Below are 26,480 nucleotides of genomic sequence, written 5' to 3'. Positions count from 1 at the left end.
ATAACCATTCTACCTCCTTGCCAATAATTCTAAGAAAGAGGTTCAGAGGGTGGAGAAGAGTACCTACTATAAGCCAAGAATTAGGGATTCAGAGTGAGCATATAGATTCATGCATTGACAAACCAACTGACTGAAATTTGGAACAAATCACAGATCTGACTTGGACCTTCTCACTTCCCTCTTATCTTGAATTGTGCTTCTCCTAAAGTTCTTTATGTCTAGCGTAGCTTGGAGAGACCGAGGAACTTTGGTGTGCAATAATCCTTTTTTTTTTTTTTAACACGTTTATTTATTTTTGAGACAGAGAGAGACAGAGCATGAACGGGGGAGGGTCAGAGAGAGGGAGACACAGAATCTGAAACAGGCTCCAGGCTCTGAGCTGTCAGCACAGAGCCCGATGTGGGGCTCAAACTCACGGACCGAGAAATCATGACCTGAGCCGAAGTCGGCCGCTTAACCGACTGAGCCACCCAGGCGCCCCAGGTGTGCAATAATCCTGATGGAATGGAATTGCTGGTTGCCTCCCCAGTGCACACTCCCTCCATGGGCCTCGGGTGGGGCCTGATAGGCCAGATCAGGATAGTCCCAACCCTTTGTCACAGCAATGGTTTCAGGGATGGGCAGTAGCCCAGGTGTAAGGTAACAACCATCTGATATCCTGCTGGCCACCGTGCTGTCAGGGATGAACTAAGCTGATCTGCTCAGAGGAAATCCAAGAGTCATTTGTGTGATGAGTGAGTCAAGAGAAGCTCTCTCTCCTGGGCAGTGTGGTGTAATGCCTGGACCTGGTACAGCCACTTATCCTTCAGGAAGGAAGCCAACCTAAGTAGGAAATTGACCCAAAGAGAAGAGAAAACCTGAGAGAAGTGTAGAAAAAAATAGAGCCAGAGTTGTGACCAAGCCATGCCTGAAGCTCAAGCAACTTCTGAATGTTTTGACTAAGGAAGCCCATATACTTCCTTTGCTAGTGAAGCCAATTGGGTTGACTTTTCTATTTCTTGCAACCAAAAGCATCCTAGCCATGATACCAAATGATCTATTGGAATCCATTTTTCCATTTCTTGGGTAGATGTGAGAGGACACAAACAAAATGACCAAAAAAATGAATATATTTTAAAGCCTTACTGTCCTTCTGGGGTTCTACTCTCAGCTTGGTTTAGGCAGGTGGTCACATTGTTAGGAAGAGGAGATGGGAAAGGTTTGAAAAGTGAGCAAGAAGCCCAAAGAAAGGGTAGAGAAAAATAAAAACAGGAGATTATAAAGTAAAAGAGAGGCAGAACGTCAATGGAAACAACACAGAAGCCTCAGAATTATCCTACTCTTCTGGATGCTGTGTTAACCAAGCCCAGTGGATTCTGTCATCTACATATCCCCAGTCCCCACGGCCTCCTCTTTATTTTCACAGTGATGCTTGGTTCAGACCTTCATGATCTCTCTCCTTCTCATGGTCTCTGCCTTTGCTCTCATCCCCTCCAAATTTATTTTCTACACCACCGCCAGAGTGATCTTCTCAGAAGAGAGCTCTAAACATTTTCCTACTGAAAAATTTTTGATGCCTCCCTCATGTGGAACATGGGAAAGAGCTGAGCTTTGAAGACAGATCATTTTGAAATCCATCTCTGCCACTTACCAGCTGTGTGACTTTGGGCAAATTTCTTCATTTCTCTACACATCACCTACTTCAACAACAGGCAGGATTCCTTTGATTACCAGTGACAGAAAACGACCCCATACTCATTAGATAAAAGGGGAGGAGGAACTCATTAACTCAAGTGACCAACTGAAGAAAAATAGTACAACAGGGTCTCAGGGATAACGAGAAGCAGAATTCACAAATAGCCTGTACTGTCTCTGCCTTTCTGGGGAGGGGATGGTGGTAAGGGAGGGTTTATATTTCCATTTTTGTTTCTCTCTGCATTTTAGCTTTATTTTCTTGGATTGGATATTTTGTGAATGGCTGGAATGTGAAACATGAATGGCCAACAGCTTCCAGGCTCACATCTTCTAGTTTAGTTCATAGAACAAGGGAGACTCCTATTTTGAATCCCAAATTCAAGCTTTTCAGGAATGGCTCTGACTGTCCTATGTTGGATCAGGCACCCACCCAGGGCTAATCAACCAGGGGCAGGGGGAGGCGCAGGTGCAGGGGCAGGCGCAGGGGCAGGATGTGTAAGAAGATGGCAGCTTCTATTTAAACCACATGATCACAGAGAATAAATCAGAAAGAACATTTAGCAGAAGCAAATGGTGCTGTTCTGGAAAGACAACCCAGTAGATACTCTTTACAAATTTTATCTCGTGTGCTCATATAAATGAGTACCAAGTACCCGGATAGCACCTGAGCACAGTGCACAGCTCTGCAAATTCTCAATTAATTAAGTTCCCAATTTAATACAAACCAGTTCCCCTGCACCACTAATCCTGTACCCTGTTCACCCCAGATGGCTCACCAATCCCAAAAAGTTGTGTACTGTTTCTTCCTATCCTGGTGCAGGGCTGTATTTCCCAGCCTTTCTCAACTTACTCCTATTAGCCCCTTAAACCCAAGCCAGTGATACCCTTCTTCGAATCCTTCCTCAGCACACCCAGACCCAACAGCCTTCTCTGCACTTCAAGAAGCCTCTTCTTAGCCTCCAGCACAGCACTGACCACATCATACGGTAATTACCTGTTTGCTCATCTGTTTGTTTTCCTCCTCTCTCTCCAGAGATTGTGGCTTTCCAGCTCTTCGTCCCGCGTCCAGGAATAAAGCCTGGCATCTAGTAGACCTCAGTAAATGCTTGTTAAATGAAATACAGGATGAATCAATGCAGAGGAGGAAGTAGAGGGAAACGAGGAGAAGGCTAAGTAGAGATTTCACTGTTCACACACAGACCTGTGTGTTTCGACATTAGCAGTTTCAAAGGGAGAATAGCCAGCAGAGTCTGCAGATGCTTAGAAACAAAGTTGCTTCCTGTCCCTGCAATCCCTGAAATGTGAAAGCTGGCTTTTGTTGTTGTTGTTGTTGTTGTTGTTGTTGTTGTTGTTTTTACCACTGTATTATCTTCTTTGCTTGTTGGAAAGTAAGCTTTCTGTTGACATCTATTTGGTCCTGCTGGCTAACCCATCAGTTCATCCACATGCTGACCTGGGGCATCCAGGATAATGCCCCCACCCGTCCACATACGCACTGGTGGAATCAGACCAGAACTCTAAGTATTCCTGGCAGTCAGTCTGGGTTCTTCTATGGGCCAAAGGGATGAGGTCACCATTGCCAATGAAGTCACCACTGCATGATTCATCCTACATCAGCTCCCTATTTGGGGTGCTCTGACATTCCCAGAGCTTCTCCCAGAGCATCCAGAACCTGGGTTCCTGCTATCCTTCAAGGTTCCGGAGCTGATCCTCCAGTTTCTTGGATCCTTAGTGAATATCTGCCCCCTCTGAGAAGTATTATAAGAACCGAGAGGCTGGAGTCCTGAATGGGGGAAGCCTCAGGGAAGCCTTTATCCTCCAGTCCCAGGACAGACCTCGTCATCCCTCATAAAGGCCTTCCCGTTGTCTCCAGCAACTGCTTCTCTCCTTGTCCCAAAGTTTTAACCAGGATCTCTCCAGACACATTCTGAAAGGCTCCAGAGTTCTCAAGGGTGAGACCTGATTCCACAGATGAGTTCACATTTATAGATGAGAAAGCTGAGGCTGGGAGAAGAGAAGTCACATGTTCATGGTAACACCACTAACAAGTATCAGAGCTGCGACCAAATGCACTCTCCCTGCTGGAGGTACTCTGGTAGCTTCTTAACCTCTTCTGATAGACCTTCCTTTTAGAACATTAGTTTCTACAAATGCTGCCTGAAGAAATGGTCCTGTAGGCAAAGGGGGCAAATCCTCCTTTCTTCCCCTCTCACAGGAAGTGGCAGACACTGGCTTTGAACCAAGACCTGATTTCAAGGCCCTGTCCTGCCTTCCTTAACCTGTCATTCAAAATACAAAAGCTATCTTCCAGAATCACTGCATAATCTAAATTAGTGGGGCAATGCCAACACCCACACTTAGACCCAAATGTGGAGGGGTCTGGTGAGATGTTCAGTGTGACTCCACAAAGACCTTCCAATAATCCAGGAAGTCTTTCTGGGACAGTGGAAATCAGATTTGGGGTTTGAGAGTTGAGTCCTGGGAAGTGAGGCATGGGGACATTCTCCAAAGTACGCTCCAGGTCTTTGAATGCTGGAATTAGCTGGAAGACTTTGGGATAACCACTTTGCCTCTCTAGGTCTGTTTGCTCATCTACAACCTCAAGAGAACTAAGGGAGATGGTCCAGTTGACCTCTGCACAGCTTTTCAACATAGCGTTTTCCAATCTTGTGAATCAATGAAAGAAAGCCATTTCTCACATTCAGCAGGGGATGGGAGGTTGTGATTCCCTGGCACTCTCCTCTGCCCTCTCCTCCAGTGCCTAATGGTCAAAGCAGCACTGTAGGTCAGTGAACAGGACCCGGACAGACAGTATTTCCAAGCTCTGCCCAGGCAGGGGTCAGAGGTTACCCCCTGGATCACAGGCCAAGTCTTAGAGCAAGGGTATCCTCAGGGATCACAATCCACCACTTTGAAGGACACTCGGGACTGCAAGGCGACCTCTGAGAATGCTGCCTCCAGAGGACGCAGGGGTACATTTGCCGCATCCAGACCCCATAGGGTCTCCTTTTTCTGGCTGTTGGAGGGTTGCTTCAGAGGTTCAAGATGCTGTGACTCCTTTAGGCACCAGTTTCAAAGTAAATGATTCAAGCTCGTGCTGTGAACAGCCTGCGTTGTTACTGGGGCGGGGGGGGGGGGGGAGGTGTGTGCCAAGCAATAAGCCAGCTGTGGTGGTCCACCACAACCCCTCCCCCACCACCTCGCGCGCCTTAAAAAAAATTTTTTTTTAAACCTCTTGGCCTTTCTTCCTTCCCCATTTCTAGTTCTGTTGTGCACTTAGAGGCCGATAGGATGGATCCTACCTTCCGGATGGGGTTTAAATATACATGTATAATTTTGCATGACTATTGCGTCATCGTTGAAGTCGTCGTGGTTCCCCAAGAGGCCTCCTAGGCTTCTTCAACCACCGGGCCTTTGGACGCTTCCGGGCGCTGCGGGCACTTGCGCGAGGAGCCCTCGGCTCCTCCCGAGCGCTTCCTTCTCGGCCTCCTCCCCCAGCCTCACCTTCCCCCCACCCCCTCGCCACCGCACTCCGCCCCAGCTCCGCGGCTCCTCCCCCTCACCCCTTCCCCAGCCCTCGCGGGGAGTCAAGCTAGGGTGAGCGGGCAGGGCTGAGCGGCGGTCGCGGGCGGGGCCCCGGGCGCGGGGCGCGGAGCCGGCGGGCGGGGGCGCGGGGCTGGCGGCCGGCTCTCGGGGAGGCGCCTGGGCCCGCCCTCCTCCGGGGCCCAGCTGGGAGGGGGCCCGGACCCGCGCGGGGCGGGGAGAGCCGCCTGGCCCCTCCCCTCCACTGCCCTCCCCAAAGTTGCCGTCTCCCCTGGGGCCGGCCAGTCTTATGATCCAGCGGATCCTCCTGGGGAGGCCGGGCCGGGGAGAGGGCGCCGAGCGGCGGGGGCAGCGGGCGGGCGCGGCGACCGGGGCCGGGCGGGGATCCGGGCAGCGACCGAGGCGGCGGCAGAGCCCCGTGCCCGCCGCCCCCTCCCCTCGGGCGGGGGGAGCCGCTGCATGGGGCCGGGGGGGCGGCCCTGCTGCGCGGAGCGGCGGCGGAGGCGGACCCCCCAGGCGGGCTGGGGCTGAGCCCGGGGCCGGGGCGGGGGCTCCGGGGGGACCATGCCCGGAGGCCGGCCGGCCGCAGCATGGCTCACGGGCCCGGCGCGCTGATGCTCAAGTGCGTGGTGGTCGGCGACGGGGCGGTGGGCAAGACGTGCCTACTCATGAGCTATGCCAACGACGCCTTCCCGGAGGAGTACGTGCCCACCGTCTTCGACCACTACGCAGGTAAGCCTCGGAACTGCTGACTAAGGGGCCGCTCCCCGGGCCGGGAACTTTGGAGCAACTTTGGCGGAGCCCCCTCGCCGCCTCCCCCGAGCGCGCTCCCCACCCCTCCCCCGCCTTGCCCTCTACAGGGCGCCCGGCCCCACCCCCAGACCTCCCCTCCGGCGCTCCCAGTCGCCGGCTCGGTAGACCCCTCTTCTACTCCTCCCCACCCCCGGCCCAGTCCCAGCTCACCGCACTTCCCAACCCCCGGACTCCCTGGGCCGACCTCCATGACCTTCCCACAGCCTCCTCCCTACTGCCCCAAACCCCCGGGGGAAGTACTTAGGGCACCGGGCGAGACGTGGCTACGGGACTTGGGAGAAGAGAGTGGGCAGCGGGGATCACATCACACGCCGGCCTCACACCACTTAACAGGGCACAAGGGAAAAGGGGTGACATCTCCCCGAGAGCGCCGCATGCCTCCGGCTGGGTTGAGATAAAAGAGTCCAGGTGGGGAGCGAGGTTGCCCCAGACCCTAGATAATTGAACTTCTCTCCCCGCCCCCATTTCTGCCCTTGCAGTCAGCGTCACCGTAGGGGGCAAGCAGTACCTCCTGGGACTCTATGACACGGCGGGACAGGTGAGTGTCTTGGCCCCTGGCCGACATCCCCTTGCCTTTCCTCAATTCAGGGTGGCTGCAAATGGCCTTTGGAAACTGAGGTGTCGAAGAGGGAGGGTGTGTCTGCGAGGGGCCCCTCTGGATCAAATCTTTATTTCTTTTTTCAAGTCAGCAAATTAGGAAAAGAAGAAACACAGGCAAGCACACACAACGCAACAACAAACCTAGCCCAGCCCACCCCATGTGAACCCCTGTGCTATGAAAGTTTTTGCCTGTGTGTGCTTTCTGCATGGTGCCTGGTGTGTGGGTCCCAACTCCTGTTGCAAAGTGGCAGCGGCCAATCATGAAGCGCCCTTATTTTTAGTTGCAGATGACCAGGTCTCCCCCTCACAGCCTCTGTCTGGTCCCTCATTGGAGAGTGGTCTGCCTGCCCGAGGAACCTGATTGGTGCGAAATGGCATCATCTAATATGATGGGAAGGCATTTGGTCCTGGTTATGTTTATTACAACATCATTGCACTCTGGGACTCGAGTCCCTGCAAACGTAATTTGTGGTGTTACCAGAGGACCATAGGGAAAAAAAGAAAAGAAACAACAACCATTCAGCCACTCCCTGGGGTAAGGAGGAAGAGGAAGGGTTAGGAGTTCAGTATGAATCTTGGAGGAAGAGCTTTTTTTTTCTTCCTTAGGAAGGCCAGGTGACTTTGTCTGGGTTTTCTTTGGGAGAGATTATTGTGCAGAAAGAAAATGCACACTCCTCCTGGCAGCCTCTGACCATTAGCAAATCAGAGGTGGCTCCTAAAGGATTAAAGTCTCCTCCCTGTCTCTGTCCCAGCCACCCTCTTCCCAGACCCACTTTTGCTGTGGGGCTGGGATGATTGTGTGTAATGAAGTTTTGTAGAATCCAGCCCTGTGATTAGACATGAAGCCTTGGGCAGAAATTTCCACGTGTCATCCAGACTTGAGTCGCTGAGGCCATGTGAACAGCTGAGGGGCTTAGAGAGTGCTTTGGAGGATGTCTGGTAGTACAGTTTCCTTTTCTATAAAATGTTAGAAAAAATTCCTGTTCATGTAATATATGCCAGATGCTTAGCACTGAGTCTGGCACACACAGGTGCTCAATAAAGGGGAGCTATTCTTTATAGCTTTTCTAGATTCGGATTTCAGAATTGTGGTACCAGGTTAGAGTCTGAAAAAATGTTTTATTGAGAGTGTTTTGATGTGGCTTCTGGTTTCCAAACCGTTAAGTTAGAGGAGCATCCGAGGATAGAGAAACTGTTGGCAGTGCAAGGTGCCAGAGGCTGTCCCCTTTCACCAGACCGTCCTAAGTCAGTACAACCAGTTCTTAGCTTTCCAGGGCCCCTTTTGGATGCCTGCCTTATTGTATTGTAGCTGTTACTTATTCTGTCAGAACGTATGGAGGGCAAGAGGCAGAACTCTGTCAGTTAAGTAAGACCGACTTTTGAGCAACAGAGTAGATAAATAACAGGTTGAAATTACTGGTTGAAAGGAGAGAGGTTTTTAAACATCGTCTCTAATTTTAACTTCTCTCACTAGCACCTCTTCCCTTTTCTCATTTAACTTGTCACCATGACCATTTGTTTGACCACAAGCCCTGTTCAACAGGATGTATGTATGTCAGACCTGTTCTGTGCACCTTTAGACCCAACTAATATTTACTGAGTTCCTTTGACATATCAGGCATGGGACAGCCACATGCAAATATCTTTTTATTTTCTCCACAAAACAACCCCATGAGATAAGTGATATTCTATCTTTGCAGATGAGGAAACTGGGATTCCGAGAAGCTAGGTTGCTGACTTAAGGTTGCACAGCTACTGACGGGTATTGCTGGGATTAGGGCACGGGTCTGAATTTGCCCCAGTTTGAGGTGGTTATACACACAGGAAGCAACAGGAGAGGCTGAGATGCTACCTGGGTTGATTGGATTCCTTGTGTGTCTATAGACACACCTGGAATCTTGATGGCCATTCTCTGAGTGGGGGTCGTATGCAACCGCTACAGAGGAGAGAACCCAGATCCAAAGAATCACCTGAAGTTGGACCCACTCACAAAACCAGGGCTTCCCATAAGTCATCGTGATTGCTGTTTGTATTGTATGTATGTTTGTATGTATGTTTGTATTGTATTGTATGTTTGTATTGTATCGTATGATACAATACCAAGTGGGACCAAACTATTAGTAAGGTTCCGATGTTACTGTTTTTACCCAGCGGTTGGACACCTACTCTATCGGCCAAGATGCGTTTTAGGCCCCCTTGGTGTTTTTGCCAGTGTCTGGAACTTTTCCTTTTAGATAAAAGTTAGTGATAATTCATCTTTCAGCATTTAAGGGTTTATTACTAATAAGCAATCTTAGCAATGTAATTATCAATGAGATTAAGTGAGGATTGCCCATTGTCTACCTTAGCACTGTGCTAAGCACCTGGGGACTACAAAAGAATAAGTTTAAGATAGGGCTCTGCCATGGCTGATGATAGGATAAGTAGAAGTGTCTGAACCAGATATCTGTTCATGTGTGTTACATAGGAGATTCCTGTGTTGTCATTAAGATGTGATGCCTCTATGAAGCCATGTTTACAATAAGTAAACACATAGACATGCATACACACGTATACATCCACGTTTAAGCCTTACGGACAGCAGAGGAAAGCCCACGGGCTTTTGAACCAAAGAGACCTGGGCTCAGATCTCCATCTTACTGTACTAGTCGTGCGATTCTAGCTGTATTTAACCTTTGTGATGTAGTAAAATATGTGGACAATTAGAATCTATGCTGCAGTGCTGTAAACTGGCTTAAACTGTTCAATGTATGTGAAAACAGCTGACACTGTTCTTCCCTCATAGTAGATGAGTATAAATATTACAAGAAATTATTGTACTGCACCCTGGTCAGTTTTGTTGGGGCAAGGGGGGTCACAGGTGGAAGAGGATAGTGTATTGTGTTTGGAGTTGACGATAGAAATTCCACTAGATTCCAGATCCTAGAACCTTTTCACTGGAGGTGTGGAGCCAGCTTTGTACTTCCTGATTCCCACAGTCCCCATCACTGGACCCATGGACGCAGTCCAGTGTTCCCTGCTCTAAATGCCCTGTTGTATCAGATGGTTTCCTTTCTTTCTCAGAGCCTGCATCCCCAGTAATGTAAGAGAAACTTTGAAAAACTAAGAGTTCAGTGCACACTTCGAGAGACAAGTGGGGTATGTAGGTTTCAGTTGATTCTACTTTGGGAGGTAAGAAGCGTTGAGGAGGAAGTGCACGGGACTGGAAAGCGCCGCTTTCTCTCCAAAATGCTCGCCCAGAATGTTCACTCGCTGTATTTGAATAACAGCAATAAGGGCCTCCCTTAGGTTGGAACTTAAAGTTTATGTGCTTATTCTTGGTCTCCTCTTTGACCCCAGTCAAGTTCAAAGCCATAGGCAACATTCACCCAGTTTACATACTAGGGAACAGAAGAGATGACCATGGTAGATGACCTTTTGCCTTCTGGAGGAGTCTGCTTCCCCCTTGCCCTCTACCACTATTGGTCGAGAGTGGAGGTGGGGAGGGGGGGTGGGGGGGTGGAGCGTAGGTTGGGGGAGAGAATGAATGAGTAGGAATGTGAGTGTTTTGGGCAGCTTTAGTCCCTATCATGGGCTCTGCCTGGGCACATCCCTCAATGTCCCCCACACCAGAGGGGAAGCCCCCTCTCTTGGCCAAGCCCCCGGGTGGCCCAGGAGCATCCCTGACGCTTTGACTGCCCAGCGTTTTGGAGTGGAAGTTGAGGGCAGTGGTGCCTTCCTCCTCGCTGGGGCCTTGTAGAGGGGTCTGGCTTCCGGCCTGGGAGTCTCTGCAGCTTCTCCTTTCTTGCCCAGCTTTCAGGACTTCAGGGTAGGCTCTGCAGCAGCCCTCTTGTCCACTCAGGGTGGGACTGGAGAGGCAGTATTTTCCCTCCTGCCCCTGTACTGTTTGGAGCACAGGGGAGGTGGCAAGAGCTCTCACTCTCTGTGCAGATGAGCTGGTGGGGAGCTGCCTGGCAAGCTGCTCTTGAGCTGTGGGCTCCTGGCTGATCTCTTAATCCTTGGCAGGAAGGCAGAACTTGATACCCTAAAGAGGGAAGGACTGGAGCCCAGTTTATCCCAGATCTCGGAATACCCACACTCAGGAGGGTGTGTGTTGGGGGTGCTTTTAGGTTCCCTAAAGTTCCAGATTTAGCCACTGCCTCAGTATGTGGAAGTCCATATGCATGCTTTTGGGTGTGCTGTTGCTATGTCTGTTCACTGAAACACACACACAGGTTCAAGGATGCATACACGAGAGCCATAAATACCCTTAACTTAGGTGTCCCTGGGGTTGGCTTTTCAGTGACAAGTGAGATCTGTTTCTTACTTGACGTAGCCCAGCAGCTGTGGCTGACCTCCAAGCCCTCTGGGTAACCAGGGAAGTACTTTCCCTCCAGAAGGGAATCTCCAGGGGAGGCAGCCTCGGAATGCCCTGACTTCTGTGTGTTTCATGGGGCAGCACCTAAGGGCCTAATATAATGGGAAGGGGCCACGGGGCGGGGTTGGGGGGGTGGCGTGTTGCCACCTCAGGCTCCTCCTGCCTTCAGGCAGGCATCCTCACAGTACCTGCGAACGTACACTTTTGCCCGATGAGGAAATTGAGAGTGAGTAGGCGAATGGAAACTGGACAGAGATGTAATTAGGAGAAAGGTTTTCCTTACCTTGGAGGGGGCCTGCGGGGAGCTTCAGGAGGGCTCGGGGAGCTTCAGGAGGGCTCGGGAAACACCCGCCTGCATTCTGCAGCTTCCGGGTGTCAGCAGCCCCTCACTGCGTCCATGAAGGGCCTGGGAAGCAGAGTCTGGGAGAAGCCACGGAGTTCCTCCCCAGCCCAGCTTCAACAGGTGAGCTGTTGGCACTAAATATCCCGATTTCCCTTAGTAACCTACTGTAGATTTGTCATCTGTGCGTTTTTCCTAACCTTTTTAGAAGCTATTTATATCTGCAGCCTGCACCACATTACACTGAATGCTGGTTTCCTCCTCTGCATTGGGAAGGTGGATGGCCTCTCTTGGCTCCAAAGCCTCTGCAGTGACTGAATGTCCTGTGCTCCCTTTCTTCTCACTGTGATGTGGGTTTGGGATATGTTAGCTCCGACCGTGGTCCCGCAAGCAGGAGCCTCAGGGCGGGGGCAGTCTGCATCCGTTCTGAATGGTTTGTCTGTGTGCAGGTGGGCCCTGTCCCCTTCCTGGCCATCTGATCTGGCTGGCTCCTCCACTTCTCTCATGGTTTTCTTGAGGCTTATTGCCATTTACGCTCTGGGAACCAAAGCATCCCAGCAGGAGTAGCAGAAGTGGGTGTCATAGGTGTGTTCAGATCCCATCTTCGCGGCTCCTTGTGCAACCTCAAGGGGCCTGAGCATATGTTGTCATTTCTGTGCGTGCCAGGATACGAAAAAGGTAGGAAGCATTGTTTTACAGCTCATGGGTCAGGGGCCTTAGGGCAAACTGGGTGTTTGCGGTTTTGTTGTGGAATTTGGGGTTTCAGGAGAGGAGACCTAACGGCATTAAAATAGGACAAAACAAAGCAGCTTTCCACGGGGGTATCAGTTTCTAGCAGTGACACATATGTTGGCAGCCGCGGGCACTACTACCAAGAGGTCTCAGATACAGAATAGCAAACTGCAAGTTGGAGGGAAGGGAAGCAGTTACAAAGAAAGAAAACCGAGGACCACACAGGTCTTTAAAAGCTAAAGTTCTTGAGTCTCAGCTGGATTTCCTTTCCCTCAGAGGGGCTTGGTTTTGCCCTAATTTGGCAAGCCACGATCCAGGAGCCTCTTTCCTTGCCCTCAGCAGTTTGCTGTTCCTCTTTTACTTTCTGGCAGGCAGCTGCTTCGTACAAGGAAGCGAGGAAATGTGGGAGCGAGCGGGGGAGGCCCTCCGAGGAGGCTAGGTAGCCGTGGACGGTTCATGGGAGCTCTCCCGGGTTCCCTGAGTAGATCCCCTCTGGGGCCGGTTTCTGCTCTCTCTGAGCTCCCTGAGGACCTAGAGCCTTGTCCTTCTTTTTCTCCAGCACGGTTCCAGCACTTAGTCTGGTGCCTGGGGCATGGAAGGGGTACAACAAATACTTCTCAGATTGAGTCGATCCTTAATTTGGCTTCAACTCCTTTCTGCTAAAAGGTTAACCAAAGACTAAGGCGATAGCCCTTAGATGATAGCTTCAGGCACAACCGGTTTCTTGGAGAAAAGTTTTATTTAATACAGAAGTCTCCAAAGTTCAAAGGAGTTATAGCATGGAGGTATGCAGCAGGCATCAGTTATACCCCCACCTAGAGCCCGGGGGCTTTGTGGTCACCGGCGGGCCTGTCTCCCAATACTATCTCTCAGTCTCAGGCCTTTGCAACTTCCCTGAGGCCTTTCACATCTAGAGCTTCTGAGGAGAAGGCAACTTGGCTGTGAAAGGGTGGGTTTTGGATTCTCCAGACCAAATCTGAATCCCAGCTCCTCTTCTCTGGTCCTCTGGCTCTTCCCTCCCTGCCCACTGGGGAGATAATGTCTGCTTCACAGGGTTGCCGTAAGGATTAGAGATGGTGTATGGGATCACCCTGGTCACTCTCAGCCACCATGGACTGAGTACCAGACCCCTGCTGGGAGTGACGGTCCAGACCAGCTTTGGGGGCTCCACACCGGTTCGGTTCAGTGGAGTTGGTGCAGTGCCTGCTCTGTGTTCTGCTCTTCTCTGGGGGAAAAAAGGAGGAGTCAGAACTCTGAAAGGTCTGCCTATGCAGCTGGGAAAGGTCATCCTGTGAAACTGAGTGTTGCACGGTCCCAGCTGAGAAGAGGTGACGGGGATAAGCTCTGTGGAAGATGTAGGCTTGCAGGAGGAAGTGGGAGAGAGTAGAGTATTCTGCTGGTGACTTCCGTGGGCCCCCATGTTACTCTGCCAGGGCCCTTTCCAAGCAAGGGTCTTGACCTGTCGGAACCTCAGTTTTCCTCATCTGTAAAATGGGGACTATAGTTGCATCTCCTTGTGGAGTCATTGGATCAAATCTGAGCTTCCCGGCTCCTAGGCTCAAGGCATTGGGGTAAGGCCAATAGGCAGCCCTGGGCTTGGGCTGTTCAACCTCAGTCACTTCACTCAAGGCCCTTCCACCCCACCGTGTGCAGAACACATAATCTCTTCTCTGTCCCATGAATGAAAACTTGGGGAGCCTTGGATTAAATGAGGTCATGCAGGCAGAGGGTCATGGGGAGCTCATATTCTGAGTGAGGAGGAAGAGCATGGGGAGCACAGGCGTGGGGGGATGTCCCAAATGTGTCTCTGTGGACCCCAGATCCCTGGTATCGGTGTCAGCTTGTAGAGCAGGGCTGATAACTAAATTATGGAGTTTTTCACTGGGTAACTGACAACTCAGTAATTAGAGAGATAATTAATCTGGTGCTGTGTTGCTTGTTGATTTTAATAGAAAGAACACCAGAGTGGGGGAAGGGACTTTATTGTTGTCACTGTTTCTTTTCAAGTGACTGGTGGGAGTAGGGAACCAGCCGCCTCTCTCCCAATCAGCAGACTTGCCAGCCCCGCCCAGACTCAGGATAGAATTTGGGGTTTAATAACGACACACTCTTCACTGAGTGACATTTTTACAGAGCACAAAGCATGTTGCATTTGCATTTACCTCCCAGAGGCCTCTCACCTGCTCTGTGAGTTAAGGAAGTAAGTGGCGTGTACCTCATTTTGTGGGTTCAGAGAGATGATGGCTTGTTGCAGGCCACAAAGCTGGTGACAGGCAACAGCAAGATTCCAGGGCAAGCTGTCCCACTCCAAGCCTTGGGTTCTTTACATTAAATTACCCATGCTAATCAACATGATGGTGTGAAATGTCTCTTTTACATTGCATATATTCTGTTGTTGAATGTTTCATGTGAAAAGTACATTCTGCGTGCAGTCGCTTTTCTATTTTTTCCAAAGTTTGTTTATTTATTTTGAGAGAGTGCGCGCCTGTGCTTCTGCACGGGGGAGGGGCAGAGAGTGGGAGAGGGAGAGGGAGAATCCCAAGCAGGCTCCACACAGTCAGCAAGGAGCTGGACGTAGGGCTTGAATTCATGAGCTGTGGGATCCTGACCTGAAGTCAGATGCTTGACCCACTGAGCCACCCAGGTGCCCCTGGGGTGTGTTGCTTTTCTAGCTAGAAGAGCTGGTAAAATGTGTGGCTATAAGTGGAAGAGGAGGGTTGCCGCTAAAATGGCTCCTGTAAACACTGGATGTGTTTTGTTAATTTGTTCATTTACCTAGAAGGTTAGGGTGTTTTGTTAATTTGTTCATTTACCTACATTCTAGCTTAAAAAGAGCCCCCCCATCCCTCGGGGTGCCTGGATGGCTCTGCCGGTTTAGCGTCCAACCTCTGCTCAGGTCATGATATCACATTTCGGGAGTTCCAGTCCCGCATTGGGCTCTGTGCTGACAGCTCAGAGCCTGGAGCCTGCTTCGAATTCCGTGTCTCCCTCTCTCTCTCTGCCCTTCCCTCGCTCATGCTCTGTCTCTCTCTCCTTCAAAAATAAATAAAAACATTAAAAAATTTTTATTTTTTAAAAAAGAGCCTCCTCCTAGGTGGTACAGGTGAGGGTGTGAAAGGACCTTGGTGCTATTTGCATACGGATGTAGCCTCTGCCCCGGAAGTGGGGCTGGGAAAGTTCTCTGCTGACTTAAGTTGACTCTCCTCTGGGAGGATTCAGGACCCCCCCCCTCCCCCCCACCTCTTCGTGTCCTGTTCTGCCTGCTAGCCTTGACTTGGCAGGAACTTGCTGTTTGTGGGCTGGACTGCTGGGCAGGGCAACTGTGACCTGCAAAGGTGCTTTTTCTGTCCCACAGGGGCTGCCTTAGGCCTTTCTTTTCTCCCTGTAGGTGGAAACTCTCCAACTGAAACAGTTTCAAATCTGTATGTCCCACTTACAACTGAATATTCCCTGTTTACAACCTAAGACTGCCTCTCCCACCTGCTGCTCATTTTGCTCACCTTCCTGAGCTGTCCCCATTGACAGCACATCTGCCTGGACCCCCGGATCCTCCAGCCAGTGCTGCAGCCACTGTGGCTGTCAGGATGCAATGACAACATTCATGCAGTCAGTCAGCAAACTTTCCCCGAGTATCACATCTGGGCAGGGAGCTGTGGTAAGGGCAGGGCTTACCGGAGAGGCCGAGCAGTTCAGCCAAGGGGTAGGGCCAACACTGCGTGATGGGAGGGGAACCGGTGCCCGTTCATTGGGGGCCAGAGGGGGCCAGGTTCTGTCCATAGGAGATGAACTGCTCCTAAGAGCTAAGCTCAGTGGGGGTTCTCCAGGTCAAATTATAGGTGGAGAAAGTGCTCAGATTGGATTCTTACATGTACTAGATGCTCAGCAAAAGTTTGAATTACCGCACTGGTTCTCAAATGTGCTCCTCGAACCAAAAGACGTCTCCTAGGAACGTGTTAGAAATCCAGGTTCTTGGGCTCCAACCCAGGCCTCCCGAATCAGAAATTCAGGGATATCTCTGTTAAAACAGACCCTCCAGGTGATTCTGACATGGGCTGAAAAGTCAGAACCACTGAGTTAATGAGTATTTGTGTATTATCTCCTCATACCAAGTCACTCCCCTCCACCCTCCCCTTCCCTCCATCCTCCCGCACACTCCCCCTCACTCTGCTGCCCCCCACACTCCCCCTCACGACACATATATACCACACACATACGCACACCACACACACACCAGACACGTGCATACACCCCCCACGTATGTACACACATACTATACACATACACACTGCACACACATAACAGGTGCACACAGATACCACACACATGCACCCCTACCTTATACCTTATACACTGTCCCTGGGGTGCAGGGAACATAATTTATTCACTTTTTAACCCCCCACCCCAGCAAACCCACCTCCATACACCCTGTTTCTAGTTCTTTACACATGGTTGGGACTGTCCATATTTGGAAGCTCCCTACTTAGCTCATCTGGTGGAGGTGGGACCAAGGGCACTATCAGGAGAAAATTGAAGCAGAACTTCCTAAGCTGCCCTTGGCTGCATTGATGTGCTTTCTGGCCGAGGGCTGTGCACATAGTAGACTCCATTGGTATTCTTTGATGAGGTCTAAGTGCCAAGGCCTTCTTTTCTCCTCTATTTTAAGCAGCTAGACAGATTGGGGCCTGAGCCTTGCTCTGTTCACTGTGGCTGAGGTTAGCAGTCTGGGTGGTGACAGACCTGCCCCTGAGGACCATGCCAGTTTGGTTTGTGCTAAATTAGTTCCAGAGCAACAGATGAGCTATGACGTCCTTTTGTATCAAAACTCCCCAGGCAGGTCACCAGGAGCGGTTGGAGGAAGGGCTGTTACTCAAACATGCATCTTGGCAGTAATTACTCTGGCTGACCAAAGCTTTCTGTGCTAGTGTCCTCTTCCATTCTCCTGGCTGGCCCTTCCCCCTTCCTTCCTTCCTTCCTTCCTTCCTTCCTTCCTTCCTTCCTTCCTTCTTTCCCTCCTTCCCCTCTCCCTCCCTCCCTCCCTCTCTTTTTTTCCAAACTTGTTCCAATATAGAAAAAAACATCCTCTGTCAAGTGGCATAATGATTGGGATTATAAATGTGTTGGCTCAAAGCATGCCCCCTCTAAGAGCTGCCAGTGAGAGAGAACATTTACTCCTGATTGTCTGGTTCAATTAAAATTCCATTTATCCCAGCTTACTTTTCAAAGGGCTGTCCTCCCCAGTGAGCTGGTTCGGGGCTCGCATTTATTACCTTAAGGTGTCTTTAGCAGGCTCTGGCTCTGGAGGGATGGAGAAGGGGCTGATGTGAGGGGGAACAGAGGAGAGAGGTGGCAGGATCCCTTCTTCCTTCAGAGTGGGGTGGTGGGGGGGGCGCTTCAGGTCTTTGTCAAGCCTGCAGAAAGTGAGAGGGTCCTTCTGAGACTGAGGCATCCTGTGACCTCTTCCTCTGTGACTCCAGCCATCTTGCAGTTGAACCTCTTTGAATTTCAACTGAGAAATTGTGTATCGGCCACAGTCTAGCATTTGGTCTTACTCATGAATAAACACTCAGCACCCAGATTGTAAGCCCCCAGAAGGGGGCTGCATGTGGTGCCTAGCATTTAGCACAAGGTTGGGGGATCCCATAGGAGCCAGGTGAGTGTGGGATTTAGGGGAATCTGTCGGAAAGATTATTGTGGAAAGAACCTTTCTGATGAGTTGACGTCCCCTCCATGTTAGCTTTCTTATCAGCTTGTTTTAAAGGGGATTCTGATCTGTCTGGACATCATTGAAGGTCTTTAAAATCAGATTATAGGTGGTCATTTTAAAGCATCGCCCATTTAAGCATAATAGAACGCATTTCTTAACTCATAGTGTCCATTAGCAGAAAAGCTGCTGGGTCTATTTGGTTAAGATATTGACCAAGATGTGAACGGGTACTCTGGCAAGTGTGGATCTATAGGAGCCCTCGAGTGTGTTTTATGTCAGGCGTCCCTCCAGAGTGTTCTGTGGCACTCTGTTAAAGGCAGGGGGAGGGGGAGAGCGAGTGGACTGACTTGTTCAGCTCAGCCTCAGTAGGAAAGGAGACACCAATGCTGCCTGCTCCCCTGTGGGGAGCTGTGACATCTTGCTGCCCCCACCTAACAGGGCAGTGTGGAAGCATCACAGTCTGGGCAAGCTGGTGTTGGGAAGAAAGTGATTCTTTAGAAATTCCTGGTGGACCAGACTGTTCAGTGTATGCATTTACTTCTCCTTCCTTTTTAAAAATTGGGATTCAGTTCACATTCAGGGTTTTATATATTTGCAAAGTCGTGCAATCATCACCACTATTTAATTCCAGAACATTCTCATCATCCCCCGAAGAAACCCTATACGCATTAGCAGATACTATCCGTTCTCCTCTCCCCTCAGCCCCTGGCAACCACTAATCTACTTTCTGTCTCTATGGATTTGCCTGTTCGAGACATTTCCTATAAATGGAATCCTACAATATTCGGCCTTTTGTGTCAGGCTTCTTTCACTTGATGTAATGTTTTCAAAGGTCATCTATGTTATAGAATGGATCAGTAGTTCATTCCTTTTTATGGCTGAATAATCTTTGTCTTTCTTTCCTTTCTATTCCTCTTTGTCAATCTTTATTACGTGGACACTGTCCAAGGCTCTGGGAACCAGTTTTTGGGTTCTGAGGCAGAAAGTTAAGGTCTACCGCCTGTGTGCTCCTGGTACTGTTTTCACCCCTGCCTCATGGAGTGGTGGGGCTGGTCTCCCCTCTCCCCTTCCAGTGTTCTGGTTCTGTCAGTACTTCTGATCATTGTCTCCTGCCCACTCCCTACCTTTATGTCTTTACTCACCAGATATCAGAGTACCTGTTAAATACAGGTGAGGTGCAGAATAAAGACCCATTAGATAGGAATTTAGAGTCAAGTGGGAAGAGAAGATGTATACAGATGACCAAAATGCGAGTAGAAATGGGATGTGCCATGAGAAGGTGGAAATGGCAAAGCATGAGGGCTGACATCAATTGTCTTTTTGGTTGGCCACTTGCCCAGAGCCTCACAGATAAGCGGGGCCGTTGAGATTCAGAAACACGATCCAGGTACTCACGGATCATTGGGTCCATGGGTCCAATTTGTGTTAACTCATAAGAGATCCAGATATAAATGAGGTTGCCAAAGGATTAATTTACCATGTGGTCTCGGTGGTAACATAGACGTAAGACATAAACCAAAAGCTCACAAAAAGAAGAAAAGCATACCGAAGCCCCCCCCCCCCGCCCCCCCCGCCCTTTATCCGTGGTTTTGCTTTCCACAGCTTTGGTTACCCGTGGTCTGGAAACTGTGGTCTGGAAACATCCTCCTTCTGACATATCGTCAGAAGGTCAGTAGTAGCCTCACAATGCCTACGTCTTTCACCTAACTCTGTCTCGTCGGGTAGGCATTTTATCATCTCATATCATCACAAGAAGGGGAAGGACAGTACAGTAAGATATTCTGTGGGAGGGAGAGACCACTTCACATAAATGTCATTATAGTATATCGTTTTATTTTATTTCGTCGTGAATCTCTCACTGTACCTTATTTATGACTTAAACTGTATCATAAGTATGTGTGTACAGGTCTAGTACAGGGTTCAGTTCTCCGCAGTTTCAGGCATCCCCTGGGAGTCTTGGGATGTATCCCCATGGATAAATGGGGACTGCTATAGCCAGTGAACATCCAATACGCAGAGATATGCAAATAAAAACTAGTAAGCAAAGATATGCAAATACAGACTTTTGATTTTACCTATCAAATTGGACAAGTTGGAAACTTCGATACCCAGGAGTCAGAGAAGCTGATGCTCTGTGCACTGTTGTTGAGAGTAAAACTGGACCCAAATTGTTTGGGGGTTAATTTGGCAAAGACCATGTCAGTGACCCATTCCTATGAATTTACGCCAAGGAAGCATTCAGAGTACACAGAGATTTACCTGAAACTATGTATTTCACAGCGATTTTTATAATAGTGATAAATTATAAATGCATCAATGCGGAGTAAAAAGGGATTTGTTAAATGACAGCATGATGTGTATTAGAATAATCACAGCCATTAAAGACGGCTTTCAACAAATATTTAAAGATACGTGAAAAGGCTAATGGTGTGTTAAGTGTGAAAAGCAGGAATCAAAACTATATATAGCATGATTACAACTTTGAAAAATATGCATATATGTAATATGTGAAGAAAACATTGGAACAAAATTGTCAAAATGTTAGTGTTTGGCTCTACATGGTGATATTGAATATTTTTAGAAATTTACTTCTTTGTACTGTATGCTAGTTTTCTCCAATTTTTTAAAAAGTCATTTCATTTTTATTAAGATTGTATAGGCACACAGTTTAAAGACCCAACAATTTTGTGAGATCTTATTATGGAGAAACAAAAGATCCCTCTCCACTTCCCTTACAGAAAAGCCATTTCTTACTCCAATTTAACTCTTAGCTGTTGGGGCGCTTGGGTGGCTCAGTTAGTTAAGCGTCCAACTTCAGCTCAGGTCATGATCTCGCAGTTTGTGAGTTCAAGCCCCGCGTTGGGCTCTGTGCTGACAGCTAAGAACCTGGAGCCTGCTTCGGATCCTGTGTCTTCTTCTCTCTCTGCCCCTCTCCTGCTCACACTCTGTCTGTCTGTCTGTCTGTCTCTCTCTCTCTCTCTCTCTCTCTCTCAAAAATAAAAAAACATTAACTCTTGGCTGTTTATTTTGGTAAAAAAAATACCCTCTTTTGACTTCACAACATGAATGATGAGGCTTTAGCTCTTTCACACATGCCTTCCACCTGCCATCCACCCTTTCACAGTAGCTAGAGTGTAATTTGTGTTTGATCACTAATCAGTATTTGTATTTTTATCGCTGTGTTGTCTTAGCTGAGCCATGTAGTGTACTATAATTATTCTTCCCTTCTGTACCACTTTTTGTTCCCTGGAATTAATAATTGTCTTGCTTCTTGCCTTGCTTTTTTCACTGCATGTTTCCCTGCTTCACTCCAAACTTGCCTTTCCATGCAATCAAGCAGATCATATATTCTATCAGTTTCTTCTTGGATACATCCTTTGTGAGACTTCTGATGTGTTTCAATCTGGGCTGGTTACCTCTAGCCTGCTGCACAGCTTGGGATTTCCCTTCATTATTAGGGGATTCTCTTGGGATCTATGTCTTGGATTGGATCTCTTTTTTTCTTTTTCTTTTCTTTCTTTTTTTAAAGTTTATTTATTTTGAGAACGAGAGAGAAAGATTTGGGTAGGAGCAGAGACAGGGGAGAGAGAGAATCCCAAGCAGGCCCTGCACTGTCAGTGCAGAGCCTGATGCGAGGGTCAAACCCACAAATCGTGTGATCTGTGACCTGAGCTGAAACCAAGAGTCGGATGCTTAATTGACTGAGCCACCCAGGTGCCCCTCTTTTTGTAGTTTTCATGTCCTCTCGGTTTATTCCCTCATTCTGCTGGAGTATATCTTTTATTAATTTTCTGAGAAAAGGTGCACTGTAGGCAAAACTTTTAACACCTGGTATTTTTCAAAATGTTTTTTATTTCCTTTATACCTGACTGACAGTTTGAAAATAGATTGGAAATCTTTTTTTTTTTTTTTTCCCTTTCTGAGTCTTGAAGGCATTGCTCCATTGTCTTCTAGCTTCAATGTATGCTATTGAAAGGTCTGATGCCAGTCTGATAGTTGATTTGTTGTCAAGAACCTGGTTTTCCTCTCTGGAAACTTTTAGGATCTGCCATTTTGCCCTCCTGAAATTTCATAAACATGGGCTTTGGGGTAGGATCCAGCTGGCTTTCATGGACCCTTTCAATCTGGAAACTCATGTCCTTCAGTTCTGAGAAACTTTCTTGGTTTATTTCTTTGATCTCTTTGTTTCCAGTTAATCTTTTCTGTTATACTAGAACTCCTAGTATTTAGATGTTGGAGTTCTTGGGCTGGTCCTCTATTTTTTTTATTTGCTCCCTCTGTGTCTTTTTATTCTATTTTGGGGAGAGTTCCTCAATTTTATCATCCACCCCTTCAGTTGTTTCTTTAAATGTGATTCTATTTTTAATTTTTAAGAGCCTTTTCCTGTTCTTTAGATGTTCCTTCCCACCCCCACCCCCCACCCCCTTTGGCATCTTCTAAGTCTGGTTTGTCTTACTTTTTTGATTGAGCATCTTCTTTAATTTTTCTGAGGATATTAATGATAGTTATTCAAAGTTTTTGTCTCCCTGCAGAGTATCACATTTTGGTCTCCGTCTTCCATGGTCGTTCCTCAGAGGTCCATTCATGTTTGTGAGAGTGGCACTGGGACATGTGGGAAGCTCTGTGTGTGAGTCCAGCTGGCTGACTCTGGCCTTTACTGAAGTTCAGGGTTTCCCCACCTCAGCACTACTGATATTTTCACTGGAAAATTCTTTGTTGTGGGGAACTGTCCTGTGTATTGTAGGACATTTAGCAGCATCCCTGGCCTCTTCCCTCTAGGTTCCTGTAGCACCCCACCCCAGTCATGACAATCAAAAGTGTCTCCAGACATTGCCAAATGTTCCCTTGGGGCAACATCACTCCTCACTATCCCTGGCACCCCCAGTTGAGAACCACTGCTAGGGGTGATCTGTCGGGGCCTTTTCATTGGGGAAACTTTAACATCAGATTTTGGCCTTTCCTCTTGGGCTGCCACTGTTCTGGGAGGCGAGTGCAGGAAGCAGAGTGGGAGGCTTAATTTGTAGCACGTGCTCTGGACTTGTGTTCAGTATGTTCAACTGGACCTTGTCCTCCCATCCGGGGAGCCCTCTGTTCTACCCTTCCCAGACGCTCAATACCTCTGCCTTTTGTCAAGGTTGGGGAACATGCTCACTGTGATAGGGGAGTGGAATCTGGGATTTAACTGCTTCTCAAGCAGACTCACTTCATCCTCTTGTTTGTGGCTCCAGCTTCAACCCATGTCAGAAGAACATGCCGCCACTGTTCCTGCACCTTCAGGGGCTTCTGTCATGCAGGATGGGTGCTTCCTGGCTTTCCCCTCATTGCTGGTCCCCTGAGTCTGTTAAGTGCCTTCCTACTCAGTCTTTTGCATCCCAGCTTCTAAAATTGGGTGGCTCTCGTCTCCTTTTCCGTTTGCTTTGTCCCTGTGGCTTTCTGCCTTTTCTTTTCTTTTTCTTTTCTTTTTTTTAATTACTGTCATGTTAGGAGATTTTGGAGCGATCTGAGATAAATGCATGTGTTCAGTTGGCCTTAACTGATTTAACTGAAGTCATCCCCATTTTTTTATATAATTAGAAAACATGAATACAAAGAACCGAGTTACAGCGATGGGTATTCTTTGCCTGCTATCCAGTGTACCTTTCCTTAGCATCGAGCTACTTGGGAAAATGAATTCAGAAGAGGGTTGCTTGGGATGGAGGCTTTGGAGCACACAGAGTTAGAAGTCTTAGAGGGAATTTGTATTTTATCTGGGTCCTGGATCCCCGTGATGAACTTTTCCTTCCACGTGAGAGTGTGGACTTCTAGTGACCAGAATTTGTGTGTCCGCCACATCCAGCATCTTACCGCCAGGCAGAGCCGAGTGGACACTGATACTCTAATTATGCAATTTCTCCTTTGCTAGACTCTGGGTAGAGTCTGTATAGACCGTGACTTTTCACTTAACCTATGTTTCAGCCAGGCCAGTTTTAAAACATACCGTATTAGGGTACAGGCTTTCCTTAGTTACATTTTAGTCCCCTTGATTAGATTTGGGTGTTTTCCAGTGTGACCCACACTGCAGATGACTAGAATGACTACGGTTTGATTTTCATTTATCTAATTCTCAAAATGTAGCCTCATGTCAGATTCTTGGGGTGTCCTACCATAGTTCCCCTTGATTTGTTAACTACACCTACAGGTATTAATGACAGTGGGAGGTGGGAAGGAACACTCCCAGCTCAGGGGATGGTAGGGAGAGGATCTGGACGGTTTTCTTAGGTGAGGAGATGGCGTGTGTGTGTGGATTAGGATGAGGAGAGGACACGGGAGACAAGGTATTCTGAGTCAAGAGAAAAGCCCAGAAGGAGGTGCACAGGAGAGGAAAGAGAGGAGCAGGCTGCTTCCACTGGGTGGTCCCCAGAAAAGCCCATAAACATAAGTTAGGAAGGGAATCTGATGTCAGCTGGGGCTGGCCTCCAACACCAGGCTAAAAAGGGTTTAGAGTTTCTAAGGGGTACTGTGAAGGCCAGGGAAGTCATCTGAAGATCTGTGCCATGCTTGGGACACTTCTACAGATGCATTAGGTAATATGGAATTTTCCATGCAGCCTTTTCTAGTACTCAGGGGTGGACCAGTTATCTCCTCTCTGAACTCCTGTGCCACTTAGCATATGTATCTCCAGTCATTAATTTTGTGCCTACATTTGAGGCCTTCTTTGGACTCGTTCATCCCATTTAACCATAACAACAACCTTCTGAGGTAGGTGATATTAATCTACCCGTCCCCTGCCTTTTTTTTTTTTTAAATAAATGAGAAAACAGACTCAGAGACACTGAAATAACCTCTACAGGTTACCCGCACTGCCCACAAGAGGCGAAGCTGGACCTCAGACCAGGCCCTCTGGTTCCCCACGTGTAATCCACTATTCTAGGGCCTTCCCCTTGCTGCCAGTGTCTTATTCAATCGCTTGACTTCCCTTAAGGGAGCTGTGCGCTGTTGGATTTTCCAGGCAGCACATAACACACTCAGTAAAGGAGTTGACATGCTGGTCCATGGGCTCCGACAGGACTCCCCTTAGTGGGGTGCACAGGGTGGGCTCAGAGCTGGAACCACATAGGTTCCTGTGCAGTTTGACTGGACTGTAGGGCCCACACCTCTAAGTTTGAAAGCTACGCTACCTCCTCCCCCTCCCCCCTCCTCCCCACCCCCTGACCGGCCCAGCTGCTCCCGGGGGACTTTCGACACCACTTCACCTAGTGCCCTGGGCTCAGCTGCTGTCCTCGGTGCCCTGGAGGGCGGGATCACTGCACCTGTCCCAGCGCTGCCTCCAAGGGTTTTGTGAGGATACGCCAAAGAGAATGGCATTTATCTGGTGCTTTTCTTACCAAGTTTTATTGTTGCCAGCTTCCTCGTCTGCCTGTAGTGTTATTTCTCTTTGATTTTGTTTCTCTGGCTCTGTTTGCTTCAGTACATGTCCCATCTCCCTAGTCAGGTTCTTTATAGTGGGAAGTCCTGCTTCTGGATTGGCTGAGCTTCTTGGAACACACAAAATTGCTGGTGCAAACGTGTGTGTCTGATTTCCGTTTTACAGCCAGCCACCGAAAACTGCCTTTGGCTGTGTGCACTGTGGTGGCCATGTCATAGTCCACGTGTGTGTGTGACACTTTTTCACTGCTCAGGTCTCATTAGCCTTTGTTTTAGAAAACATACTTGAGGGGCGCCTGGCTGGCTCAGTTGGTTAAGCGTCCCACTCTTGGTTTCGGCTCAGGTCATGATCTCACAGTTCTGAGATCGAGCCCTGCATCAGGCTCCACCCTGACAGCGTGGAGCCTGTTTGGGATTCTCTCTCTCCTTCTCTCTCTGCCCCTCCCCCCCCAAATAAATAAATAAACTTAAAAAAATAAAAATAAAAAACACACTTCAGGTGTATTGGTGCAGCTGTATTCAGTCCTTGTCTGCCATGTAAACATACGCATTTCTTAAACGAGCAAAACCACTCAGTGTGCTTTTCACAAAGTCGATTTTACCCTCAACCCTCATTTGCCACCTGTTTATTCCTCTGCCCCAAATCGGCTGAAATAAATGGCGAAGGAGCACCACTGGGCATGGTCCTAAGCTAGCGGCCACCACGTACACTAAGTGCCGTTCGTACTCAGTCTTCCCAAAGCTTAGTCCATTTTATAGATAAAGGAAACAGAGATGGTGAGTAACTTGCCCAAGGCCACACAGCTAGTAAGCCTGTGAGTCAAAGATGCAAAAGGTCTGTGTACCAAACCCATGATCTGCTGCCTGGTTAAAATAAAGGGGCTAAGAGGGCCTAAACTCGTTCTTAGGAATGCATTCCTGCCTCACTTCTGCCCCACTCTCCTGTGCCTCTGGACACGTGATGGGCTTCTTCAAGCCTCAGCTTCCTCATCTGTAAAGTGGGAGCTGCCCTATCTCATAGGCTAATGGTGCTGGTTCAGTGGGAGAGCTGGCGTTCTCGTGAAAGCAGAAGCAAGCTGCTTTTCTCAGGTCTGGAAAGTGAAATAAGGCTGGAATAAGGTGGTACAGTTACATGCTGCAGGCTTGGAAGGGCTTTGCTGGGAACCTTCTGTCATACAGAGATGGGGGTGGGGCGGGGGGAGTGGATGAGGGAAGTAAAGCAGAATGGGTAGTGTCAGGGGTCTAGAACACGCACAAAGGAGGATAAGCCTGCTCAGCACCGTGGGGGAGTGTCATGGTGACCTAACCCCGGA

The 26,480-nt window shown here is 48.8% G+C and overlaps 1 protein-coding gene across 3 annotated transcripts in view; it reads left to right on the top strand.

Moving 5' to 3' along the window:
• The first annotated feature begins 5,503 nt into the window (after positions 1-5,503).
• The window catches only part of RHOQ (ras homolog family member Q), a 38,008-nt gene continuing 17,031 nt past the window's right edge, over positions 5,504-26,480 (top strand). Inside the window, exons 1-2 of one of the 3 annotated variants that reach the window (XM_060606794.3) lie at positions 5,504-5,949; positions 6,510-6,568. In XM_060606794.3, coding sequence (XP_060462777.1) covers positions 5,808-5,949; positions 6,510-6,568 — 201 coding nt within the window. In that variant the 5' untranslated portion in view covers positions 5,504-5,807. The remainder of the gene's footprint in view (positions 5,950-6,509; positions 6,569-26,480) is intronic. The other 2 variants (XM_078444432.2, XM_060606778.3) reach the window with 2 other exon arrangements.

The sequence above is a fragment of the Panthera onca genome, chromosome A3 (genome assembly GCF_046562875.1).
Source record: "Panthera onca isolate mPanOnc1 chromosome A3, mPanOnc1 haplotype 2, whole genome shotgun sequence".
NCBI classification, from domain to species: domain Eukaryota; kingdom Metazoa; phylum Chordata; class Mammalia; order Carnivora; family Felidae; genus Panthera; species Panthera onca.
The sequence above is the reverse complement of the archived record's forward strand: the minus strand, read 5'-3'. Positions and strand labels throughout refer to the sequence as shown.